At 43.3% G+C, this 12377-nt stretch overlaps 1 protein-coding gene across 1 annotated transcript in view; it reads right to left on the bottom strand.

The window, feature by feature from the left end:
- LOC124796032 (carboxypeptidase B-like) overlaps nucleotides 1-9992 on the bottom strand; it is a 73617-nt gene extending 63625 nt beyond the window's left edge. The window contains exons 1-2 of the mRNA XM_047260117.1: nucleotides 9916-9992; nucleotides 4389-4598 (exon numbers count right to left, since the gene is read on the bottom strand). Of these exons, the coding sequence (XP_047116073.1) occupies nucleotides 4389-4598; nucleotides 9916-9992 (287 nt within the window). The remainder of the gene's footprint in view (nucleotides 1-4388; nucleotides 4599-9915) is intronic.
- Between the last annotated feature and the right edge of the window lie 2385 nt (nucleotides 9993-12377).

Raw genomic sequence — 12377 nt, 5'->3', positions numbered from 1 at the left:
TGTTGGCCCACCCTTGGCCTTGATGACAGCTTCCATTCTCGCAGGTATACGTTCAATCAGGTGCTGGAGGGTTTCTTGGGGAATGGCAGCCCATTCTTCACGGAGTGCTGCACTGAGGAGAGGTATCGATGTATGTCGGTGAGACCTGGCACGAAGTCGGCGTTCCAAAACATCCTAAAGGTGATCTATAGGATTCAACTCAGGACTCTGTGCAGGCCAGTCGATTATAGGGATGTTATTGTCGTGTAACCACTCCGGCACAGGCCGTGCATTATCAACAGGTACAGACGAATGACGCAAGCGACATCCAATCACCTGACCACGTTCGAAGCCCGGAGTTCCGCTGAGCGACCCATTTTGCTCTCACGATGTCTAATGACTATTGAGGTCTCTGATATGGAGTACCCGGCAGTAGGTAGCAGCACAATGCAGCAAATATGAAACACGTATTTTTCTGGGGCTGTCCGGATACTTTTGATCACATAGTGTACTATCCATCAAGATAAAAATGTCACTAAAATGTTGGCGATACAGACCCATTATTTATTGTAGAATCTCTTCCGTGTACGTAGAGCAGTGGGATTGCTCTCAACAACCATGAAGGGTGTACGGTGGCTATATGTAGAACCAGCCAAGAATATCACTCCGCCACCACCTTGTTGCTCCTGTGGGAGACAGTGTTGGAGGTGCTCAGTAATACCTGCTGTACCCACACACGTTGTCTGCGATTATAGAATGCAAACAGACCCGAGTGCCATCCATAAACAACACCTGACGCCAGTCGTGCGGTGTCCATTCTGTTTAAGTTGTTGGCCACTTGTAACGAAGTCCATGGTGTTGTGGTATACGACATGGCGCTCGCCATGGTAATTCTGTACATCCTTCAGCCTCTCGAACGCCCAATTCAGTTCTAGAGCACCAAGTCCATGCTTGTTTGAGACAAAAGTCTTATACAACGATCATCCTGTACACCTGTCGAACGTGGACAGCCTGCGTGGTGTAAGTCCTCAACGCTGCCCGTCACTTGGAACCGATACCACGACCACACAATATCACCTTGACTCCTGTGCACACGCTGAGCTACTTCCCTGATTGATCAACCTTCTGCGCGAACATTATGCAGACCCATTCGTTGGTCGCGATTGTCCTTCGTCACGTAATGGACGCTCACTGCACAGAGTGCTACAGAGACGATAATGAATTGCTGAATTAGATTAGGAAATAGGACGCTTAAAGTAGTAAATGAATATTGCTATTTGGGGAGCAAAATAACTGATGATGGTCGAAGTAGAGAGGATATAGAATGTAGACTGGCAATGGCAAGGAAAGCATTTCTGAAGAAGAGAAATTTGTTAACATCGAGTATACATTTAAGTGTCAGGAAGTCGTTTCTGAAAGTATTTGTATGGAGTGTAGCCATGTATGGAAGTGAAACATGGACGATAAACAGTTTAGATAAGAAGAGAATAGAAGCTTTCGAAATGAAGTGTTACAGAAGAATGCTGAAGATTAGATGGGTAGATCACATAACTAATGAGGAGGTATTGAATAGAGTTGGAGAGAAGAGAAATTTGTGGTTCAAAATGGTTCAAATGACTCTGAGCACTATGCGACTTAACTTCTGAGGTCATCAGTCGCCTAGAACTTAGAACTAATTAAACCTAACTAACCTAAGGACATCGCTCACATCCATGCCCGAGGCAGGATTCGAACCTGCGACCGTAGCGGCCGCTCGGCTCCAGACTGTAGCGCCTAGAACCGCAAGGCCACTCGAGCCGGCAACTGTGAGTTCCGTACTCGACATTGCAAACACACGTAATGAAGAATTATTTGAAGTTAAAGGTGTTAAACTTCCGTTTGCAAACGAAATGAGAGATAATATCATGCAAAAACATCATCAGGATTGTAGGCGAATGCTCGACATCTTTACAACTCTTCCTACATGGGGGAAACTGTTTTTCTCGGACGAGTGTGTAATATATCTTAGTAAAAAGGCAAGAAACATTTATTTCTGGAGTTAAGAAGGCCCACATTTTTGTGAAGGACCTGAAATCAGCCTTTCATCTACCCAACTGGTAGGTCAATATTTTTTCAATGGCGCTGTGAATCACATGACGTTACGTGATTTGTTTGAACCACATCTGCAGAATCGGGGGCTGCTCGCTCGTATATGGTTCCAGTAGGTTCGAGCACCAGTCCATTGTGTTATTGCCGTTAGAGAATATCTCAAGGAGATATTTCCTGATAAGTGGATTTGACATACTTCTGTCCACTTTCGTGAACGTTTGGAGTGGCTAGCACGATGTTCTGAGCTTACATCTTGCGACTATGCATTATCGGGGTTCATACAAAAGGTTGTTGCCAAACGTTACGAGATAGTTGAAGAACTTAAGAATGCTGCTCGACATGTATTTACTGCCTGCCTCCAGGCAAGCAATGTTCAGAATTTCACATTGCGCATAGAGGACAATCATACTCTGTTATAAAAAATATAGTGTACACACAACAGTTCGGAATAAATAATACTGGATAGTGACACTACCTCAAAGTGGTCGTCTGGTACAATCACACATTAATACAATGGAACAATCTGTGAATACGCAGACACGCGATAGCGGGTAATGGGTCTTTGTATTCACTCTGTGCTGTTCCACAGACATCTTTCATGCAACCCTAATGGTGCTTTACTTTCAAGTGAAAGGCTGAAAACCGTCCGAGTGCGGCGTGATCCCAATAGGTAGTGCTTACAATAACTGCTTGTACATTTACAAACAACTTCAGGGGTGGCCTTCCGATCGGTACAATAGCAACACATCCGCACGAGATAACGGCACGATTCAAAACTTTTATTGATGTATGTTTTTGTACATTTGTCTGCACCTTTGGCGTAGATACCCCAATGTCGTGATCTGTCATCTTGTGACACCGCATTATAAGTGTTCATTAAGGGGTGTAGGACGTCAAACGGGCCGACTCGGAGCAGGAGAGGCATCACAGGACATTTTAATTTCCAGTGTCTATACTTTTACAAATAAATTCATAAAACTTTGTCAGCATCACCAGGAAGGATTCAGGATTCACACTCATAGCAGTTGAAGTTCGAAAACGTAACAAAATATTTTGTTTTAACTTGTGAAATTTCATCATTTTTTCACTTACTAATGGCTGCATTTGTTGCTATAGATACACTTTTCTTCATAAGTTACAGAGATTCTTCGATGAATTTTGCACAGCATACATACCATAGTTACAGGTGTATGAATTTATTTAATTTATGAAAAAAATTATGATCTGTTGTATTTTAAACTTCATGTTTAGAAAAAACACAAATGTTGTAGTTAATTACCTCAATTTTTACCACAGTTTTTAATAGATTTGGAAAATTATAGAGTTTCGTACACCTTTAAGTATGGTTTGTATGCTGTGCAAAATTCATCGAACCATCTCTCTTACTTATGAAGAAAAGTGTACCTATAGGAACAAATGCTGCTGATGACTGGGTGTTGTGTGATGTCCTTAGGTTAGTTGGGTTTAAGTAGTTGGTTCAAATGGCTCTGAGCACTATGGGACTCAACTGCTGTGGTCATCAGTCCCCTAGAACTTAGAGCTAATTAAACCTAACTAACCTAAGGACATCACACACATCCATGCCCGAGGCAGGATTCGAACCTGCGACCGTAGCAGCAGCGCGGCTCCGGACTGGAGCGCCTAGGACCGCACGACCACCGCGGCCGGCGTTTAAGTAGTTCCAAGTTCTAGGGGACTGATGACCATAGATGTTAAGTCCCATTGCGCTCAGAGCCATTTGAACCATTTGAACAAATGCTGCCATCAGTAAGTGAAAAAAATGATGAAATTTTACTTGTTAAAAAAAAAATTACTTCGTTATGTTTTTGAACTTCCACTGCTATGAGTGTGAATTCTGAATTCTTCCTGGTGATGCTGAAAAAGTTTTCTGAATTTATTTGTAAAAGTATAGACAGTGGAAATTAAAATGGCCTGTGGTGCCTCTCCTGCTCAAAGTCGGCCCGTTTGACGTTCTACTCCCCTTAAACGGAAGGTGGTTGCCACACGTTACAATAAAGGCAGATAAAAACAAAGTTTTAATGCTAACTTATGTAGATGGTATGAATTTTTAAACACTCTGGTCAAGGGCACTAGAGTAATAAATTAAGCTATAACAAGGGGGAGGAAACCCATTTCTTTTCATTTTTAGTCTTAATCTGTGTAGAAGAAACCAAGCCATTAAGTTTCGATCGCTGGTATTTCAGTATAAAGACGTCATGGAAAATCAAACTCCTCTCCAGGTCATATTGACCGGAAGGTAACAGCAGGATTTATGGAATAAATTCGTTTATTGTACGTTGATAGGAGGCTGGAATACTTACTCTTCGAGATCGGCGATGAGCAGCTCGTGAGGCACACTGTGGCGGTCGAGGTGTTGACGGAAGGAGTGGAGCAGCTGCGGCGGCACCCTCACGTCCACAGGGTGGCCGGCGAGGTGGGCCCGCGACCAGAAGTCGAGGCCCATTCTGCCCCTCAGGGCCGCCACCGCCGCCAGGTGCTCCTCCGCGGGCTTCAGCCGGTAAACTTGGTGCCTGTCAACAGCGCGCCACCTATTAGACCATCCCCGTTCCTGCTTGCTCGAGGCAACACTGGGCAGCTCGTAACAGGTCCAGAATAAAAATAAGTGTACCAGACTTTCGTGTATACATACTGCCCTACAAAAATAGTGAAGCATTCAGAAGACCCAGTCAGCTGTCAACAAAAAAGTCGGACGCGTGCATGTCATCAGTAGTAGGTACGAGGGGTGTTCGACTAGTAAAACAGAAATTTCTTTTCTGAAAGCAGGTTGGTTTTATTCGGGATTCCAGTACGCCACATTATTATCCACTCGTTTGGCTGCAAAACCCTATTTTTCAACATAATCTCCGTTCATTGCAAAGGCATTATGCCACGTTACTGGGAGTGCCTGTGTGTTCTCATGGCAGTACTCAACTGGTCGACGTCGGACCAACGGCTTGGTGCATCGATAACCAAACAATCGTCCACGTACTGCTTCCCGCAGAGTGCATCCTCCATTGGACCAAACAGATGGGAGACGAAGGCGCGAGATTCGGGCTACAGGGTGGATGAGAAAGAACGGTCCAACGAAGTTTTGCGAGCTCTTCTCTGATACGCAGACTTGTTTGGAATCTTGCCTTGTCACGGAGATTGAGAAGTTTGTTTGCATTTTTGTGGTGAAGGACAGACACTCTGAAGCTTAGCTTGCATTTATCGCGAATCTCTTGCCCCACGTAAAGTCCCGAGCGACTGGAAAAAAGCGCAGGTGACGCCTGTATATAAGAAGGGTAGAAGGACGGATCCTCAAAATTACAGACCAATATCCTTAACATCGGTTTGTTGCAGGATTCTCGAACATATTCTCAGTTCGAATATAATGAATTTCCTTGAGACAGAGAAGTTGCTGTCCATGCATCAGCACGGCTTTAGAAAGCATCGCTCCTGCGAAACGCAACTCGCCATGTTTTCACATGATATCTTGCGAACCATGGATGAAGGGTATCAGACGGATGCCATATTCCTTGACTTCCGGAAAGCGTGTGACTCGGTGCCACACTGCAGACTCCTAACTAAGGTACGGGCATATGGGATTGGTTCCCAAATATGTGAGTGGCTCGAAGACTTCTTAAGTAATAGAACCCAATACGTTGTCCTCGATGGTGAGTGTTCATCGGAGGTGAGGGTATCATCTGGAGTGCCCCAGGGAAGTGTGGTAGGTCCGTTGTTGTTTTCTATCTACATAAATGATCTTTTGGATAGGGTGGACAGAAATGTGCGGCTGTTTGCTGATGATACTGTGGCGTACGGGAAAGTGTCGTCGTTGAGTGACTGTAGGAGGATACAAGATGACTTGGACAGGATTTGTGATTGGTGTAAAGAATGGCAGCGAACTCTAAATATAGATAAATGTAAATTATTCCAGATGAATAGGAAAAAGAATCCTGTAATGTTTGAACACTCCATTAGTAGTGTAGCGCTTGACACAGTCACGTCGATTAAATATTTGGGCGTAACATTGCAGAGCGATATGAAGTGGGACAAGCATGTAATGGCAGTTGTGGGGAAGGCGGGTAGTCGTCTTCGGTTCATTGGTAGAATTTTGGGAAGATGTGGTTGATCTGTAAAGTAGACCGCTTATAAGACAGTAATACGACCTATTCTTGAGTACTGCTCGAGCGTTTGGCGTCCCTATCAGGTCAGATTGAGGGAGGACGTGGAAGCAATTCAGAGGCGAGCTGCTAGATTTGTTACTGGTAGGTTTGATCATCACGCGAGTGTTACGGAAATGCTTCAGGAACTCGGGTGGGAGTCTCTGGAGGAAAGGAGGCGTTCTTTTCGTGAATGGCTACTGAGGAAATTTAGAGAACCAGCATTTGAGGCTGACTGCAGTACAATTTTACTGCCGCCAACTTATATTTCGCGGAAAGACCACAAAGATAAGATAAGAGAGATTAGGGCTCGTACAGAGGCATATAGGCACTCATTTTTCCCTCGTTCTGTTTGGGAGTGGAACAGGGAAAGAAGATGCTAGTTGTGGTACGAGGCACCCTCCGCCACGCACCATATGGTAGATTGCGAAGTATGTATGTAGATGTGGATGTAGAAGTCGTTTCTTCAGTTTCCTGAGGGTTGCACACTACACTTTAATACTGATCGTTGCAAAATGAGGGACGACAACAAACAGAATAACCCGCTCAGAACCACAAAAGACCGTCGTCACGACTTTGACGGCTTAGGGTGTGGCTTTTTACTTTTTCTTCGAAGGAAAGGTAGTGTGGCACCATTCCATCTATGACCGTTTTGTTTCCGGCTCGAAGTGACGAACCCATGATTCATCGCCTGCGACGATGTTCGACAAATAATTGCCACGATCAGCTTGGTAACGCGCGAGCAACTCCGCAAGATGGTCCTTTGTTGCTCTTTATTGTCTTCTTTCTGTGGCGAGGAACACAGCGAGCTCACACCCTTGAGTACCCCAATTGGTGGACAAGTGTGTCAACTCTGTCAACAGAGACGTCCAGTTGTGCAGCGAGGTGTTTGACTGTGATCCGTCGATCATCTCGAATGAGAGTGTCGGCACGTTCCAACGTTGCACGTGTCACAGCTGTCTGTGGCCGGCCGGCACGCAGGAGATCCGACAGGTTTGCGCGACCTCGAAAACAGACGCTTCGCCCAAAGACTCACCTTGCTTTTATTCACTGCCAGGACTTTGTAAACATTCTGCAAGCTCCTATAAATACCTGCGATGCTCTGCTTTTCCGCCAAAGAAAGCTTAATGAGAACTTTCTGTTTGGAATGCACCTCCGTTACAAACGTCATTTTGAAGGCAACGTATAGCGCTGTAACCTATCGGAAATTCATGAAAGAATTGGGACTGAAGCTGTTTGCTGATGACACCAGCTTAGTAGCTAAGAATCTTGTGTGTAATATTGAAACAGTATCAAATAATGTAGTTCATGAAATATGTTCGTGGCTTGTGGAAAATAATTTGATGCTAAATCACAGTAAGACTCAGATTTTACAGTTTCTAACTCACAATTCAACAAGAACCGATATTTTGATCAGACAGAATGGGCACATTATAAGCGAGACGGAACAGTTCAAGTTCATAGGCGTTCGGATAGATAGTAAGCTGTTGTCAAAAGCCCATGTTCAGGATCTTGTCCAGAAACTAAATGCTGCTTTATCTACCATTAGAACAGTATCTGAAATAAGTGACAGTTCAGCACGAAAAGTAGTCTACTTCGCATATTTTCATACGCTTATGTCGTATGGTATTATTTTTTGGGGTAATTCTTCTGATTCAAAAAGGGTATTTTTGGCTCAAAAACGGGCTGTTCGAGCTATATGTGGTGTAAGTTCGAGAACCTCTTGTCGACTCCTATTCAATAGTCTGGGAATTCTGACATTGCCCTCACAGTATATATTTTCTTTAACGTCGTTTGTTGTTAGCAATATTAGCTAATTCCCAAGAGTTAGCAGCTATCACTCAGTTAATACTAGGCAGAAATCAAATCTGCATATGGAATGCACTTCCTTGACTCTTGTGCAGAAAGGAGTGCAGTATTCTGCTGCATCCATTTTCAATAAGCTACCACAAGAACTCAAAAATCTTAGCAGTAGCCCAAACACTTTTAAGTCTAAACTGAAGAGTTTCCTCCTGGCTCCCTTCTTCTATTCTGTCGAGGAGCTCCTGGAAGAGCTGAAAAATTAAGCAAATTCCAGTGTTACATTGTTGATTTTCTTTATTTAAACTTACGACTTGTCGCCTGAATATGTTTCTTATATTTCATTTTATCTGTTTCTTCTATCGTGTTAATAACGTCATGTATAGACTCGTTCCATGACCATGGAGACTTCTCCTTAATTTGGTCCCACGGAACAATAAACAAATAAATAAATATTCCACAATGTCCTACAACAAATTCTGCAATTCTTCAACCGAAATTGACCGAGAGAACAATGAGTTGCATTACTTGAACGCCCCTCGTAAAAGATGAGAGCTGCAAACCTATGTGACAGGTAGAATGGCCCACAGCGTTGATTACAGTTGTTCGTGTTTAGTTTTGTTATCAGGCCAGGTAGGGTACGTATGTTGTGTGAATGGCGTCAGACATCGATTGATCATTGTGAGGAACACTGAGATGCTACGTACTCGTTTGAGACAGTTCTATCAGCATCTGGCACAGTTTCAAAGGGACCTCAGTGTGGGTTTCGACTGATCGAGTCATGTAATTTCCAGAATTGTTTGATATTTGTATGTGACAGTGGCCCGGAAATGGACTATATGGGATTGTGAAGACAAGCATACTCGTCTTCAAGGTTCCGCTCGATTACGTATGATCATCACAAGGGATATTCACTGCACTGTGTACAAGCACAATGCAGCTGTCTCACATCTGCACCAGGCATCTGACAATAAGTAATGGACTCTCTCCAACAGTCTATGTGCTCCGACTTCATTGATCGGAGACTAACAGCCTCGTGTGCCGTTAACACCACAACACAAATAGTTGTGTTTGGAGTGGTGCCATAATCGGGAATCACGAAGTGCTGAAAATGGCGCCGCATTGTGTCCAGCAATGAGTCACGGTTCTGCAGTACTTCGGATAACAATCTCGGCTAATATGACCACAACCTTGGGAAAGATCCAATTCGTCCAATATTTTGGAGAGATTCACCAGTGTTACTCTTGGCATCATGGTATGGGAAGCAATAAAGCATGACTTCGAGTCAGGGCTAGTAGTAGTTAAGGGAGCTCTGTAAATCGCGAACATCCTGCGTCCTCATATGTGACGTCTCATATGACAGAATCGTGGCGACATTTTTGAACAGGACAGTGCTCACCCATAAATGCCTACCATTGCAATTAAGACAAAGGAATACAAAAAAGGAAAAGTAAGAAGCGATAGGTAATAAAGGGATAATACTTATTGGTCTACAAGAGTGATGCAACAAAATTAGGATTTAAATTTTATTGACTAAGGAAACTGCAGTGGCTCCTTACAATTGGAGCAGAATTTGACGCTGGACGACACTCGAGTAAAAAATAAAAATAAAAAAATGCAACTGAGGAGTTGACTGTTATAGTGGAAGTGCTAAAGCTATGGGCTAAAAAACAACAGAGGTGTCACGGAGAACTCAAAGAATAATGTATGTGAAAGACACAAAGCCATCACGCAACGCATGGTATTGGATATTAAACTGATTTCTACGTTTTTGAGATAAACACTTCTACTCTAGGAAGAGAAATTTTTCTTTCAATATTTGAACTAATTGAGAAAGCAGTTGCACCTCCGTTGAGAGATTACCTTTAAATGGACCAATGAGAACGTGATATTTTTAACTCACCCCCGGTAGGAGACGGCTGCCAGCGCGGAAGCCAGCAGTGCTGCCAACAGCAGCAGACTCAGTCCCGAGGAGCGCATCTTAACGTTTGTCATCCGTGATGGATGCCCGCCTATATATACGCGACCTTATCAGTTCAAGTGAGTGTTTCCGTGATGCCTGCTTTCTTAACAGTCTCCCACGAATGTGCGGTTAAAAATGTTTTGTTTCACTTTGGTTTCGATAACTTCCAATGTCGGCTGCAGTTATTGAATTACTATTCTCTAGAGTGATTCAGTATATTTACTTTCCGTGTAAAATTCGGTAGGCCGAAATGCCACCAACAAACGTAGATATTGTTGTCCCAAATGCAATCGATCCAACTAACCAAAGAAAAATAAAATCAAACAAACATGATACATCAGAAACATTACGCACGTAGAACACATTCGACGTAAGGATATTTCAGAACGATTCACTCTTTTTAATCAGACTAAGTCTTCTGCACGAATAAGTAGTTGCACGTAGCCTGTTAAAACTTTACGTGTGTCCTAATTGAAAGTTGCCGATTCATACGGGTGCCATTGTGTGTCTCCCTTGTAATCTACTTCCCTTGAAGATTCACTGTTCATATAACGGTTTACAACGTGCGTCGAGTTAGCGATAGCGCAACAACAAAAGGAGTTTTGCATTTGCCATTTCACCAGACACAATTCATTTACACCTGTGCGGCGTCATCTGTGTCGAGACCCTCCCGCAGCTCTAAACTTGGTTTATGTAAGACATGTCTGGTCTCGGTACCATGATCCATTGCGATGGCAGCCATATTGAGTCTTTAAGGCGAATGTAACAGACTGTCCTCGTGTAGTGTTCATCGCCAGAAAGTGTCTGTGATTAGAGAATTTCGAACTGTGGTCTTGTGCTGCACCTAATTGTAGCAGCAATTCGTGTAAAGGAATTGGGCTATTCAGATTTTTCTACAGACAAATATCGGAGAGTAAAATGGAAATCAACTACACTTTCAAAACTTGTGAGGTGAGGTACTTAAATTAACTAGTTAAAGTAATTACAGCTAAAATATCATGTTTTCTACACAGTATATATATATATATATATATATATATATATATATATATATATATATATATATATATATATATATATATATATCGCAATATCAAGAAGTTGTGCGACATAAACGAAAGTTGGCAGACACGTTTCTGCATCTGAAAGATGATGTCTATTGAAAGAGGGTACAACGCTGTAATGGTCGTGAGCATTAGTTACCTTTCAGATTGGACGTGATGAATTGATGTTAGTCAAGAATGCTTTTAAGACAACAAACACGCTACTATCAACACCTCACGAAATTTGAATGAGACAGTGTAATAGGGCTACGAGATGTTGTATGTTCCTTCTGCGATATTGCTGAAAGGCTTGGCAGGGATGTAGCCACTGTACGTGAATGCTGGTAGCGCGGGTCACGGGTATGTACAGTTGCAAGAAGACCCGGCCCCGGATGGCCACGTGGCACTACCAAGAGGAAAGACCATCGTGTTCGGCCTATTGTTCTGACGCATCGCACTGTACCTGCAGCAGCAATGTGAGCAGCAGTTGGCACAACACTGACACAACGAACTGTTACAAGTCGGTCACTTCAAGGACAACTCCGAGCTAGATGCCCTGTAGCGTGCGTCCCACTGGCCCCAAAACACCACCATTTGCGGTTTCAGTGGTGCCAAGAGAGAGCGTATTGGAGGGCGGGGTGAAGATCTGTTGTTTCTTCTGATGAAGCTGGTTCTGCCGCGGTGCCAGTGATGGCCGTGTGTTGGTTAGGGGGAGGCCAAGTGGACGCCTGCAACCAGCCTGTCAGTGGCATAGACACACTTGACTTACACCTGGAATTATGATTTGTGGTGCAATTTTGAGTATTTCAGCAGGAGCAATCTCGTGGCTATCTCACGAACTCCGTCTCACAACTGACATCCAGCACCTGTTCGACAACACACCGAATGCAAGTCTCCATGCTTCCATTCGACGTTCTGGCGGTCACACAGATTATTAACGTACCAGTAATTCACATTTGCAGTGGCTTACCTAGTGCTTACATTAACGTCTGGTCTTGCTATATTAATCACTCAAGTTAGTTAGCTAAACAACTGTCTTGCTTTAATTTCATTCCTCCACGTTAATTATTTGTTTTTGTTGCGATTTTTCCCCGTTAGTGTACGTTTACGATTGAGAATTCACAATTCGAGTTGAAGAGAGCTGATGGAATGGAATTCCGACGCACTCGAACGTCCCAAATCCAATGAAACCGTTCTCTCCTAAACGAAAATATCCAAAATCAATGATAGTGACCAAAGCGGACAGTAATGAAGGTGAGATATTCATCAATGTTTTAGTTTTCATGTATTCATTTTTTCGACACAACGCAGCTGTTACCTTTATTTTAGGTTGTTGAATATAAGCTAGTAATATTTGAT

The sequence above is a fragment of the Schistocerca piceifrons genome, chromosome 4 (genome assembly GCF_021461385.2).
Source record: "Schistocerca piceifrons isolate TAMUIC-IGC-003096 chromosome 4, iqSchPice1.1, whole genome shotgun sequence".
Lineage (NCBI taxonomy): Eukaryota > Metazoa > Arthropoda > Insecta > Orthoptera > Acrididae > Schistocerca > Schistocerca piceifrons.
This window is presented reverse-complemented; position numbering and strand designations above follow the sequence as displayed.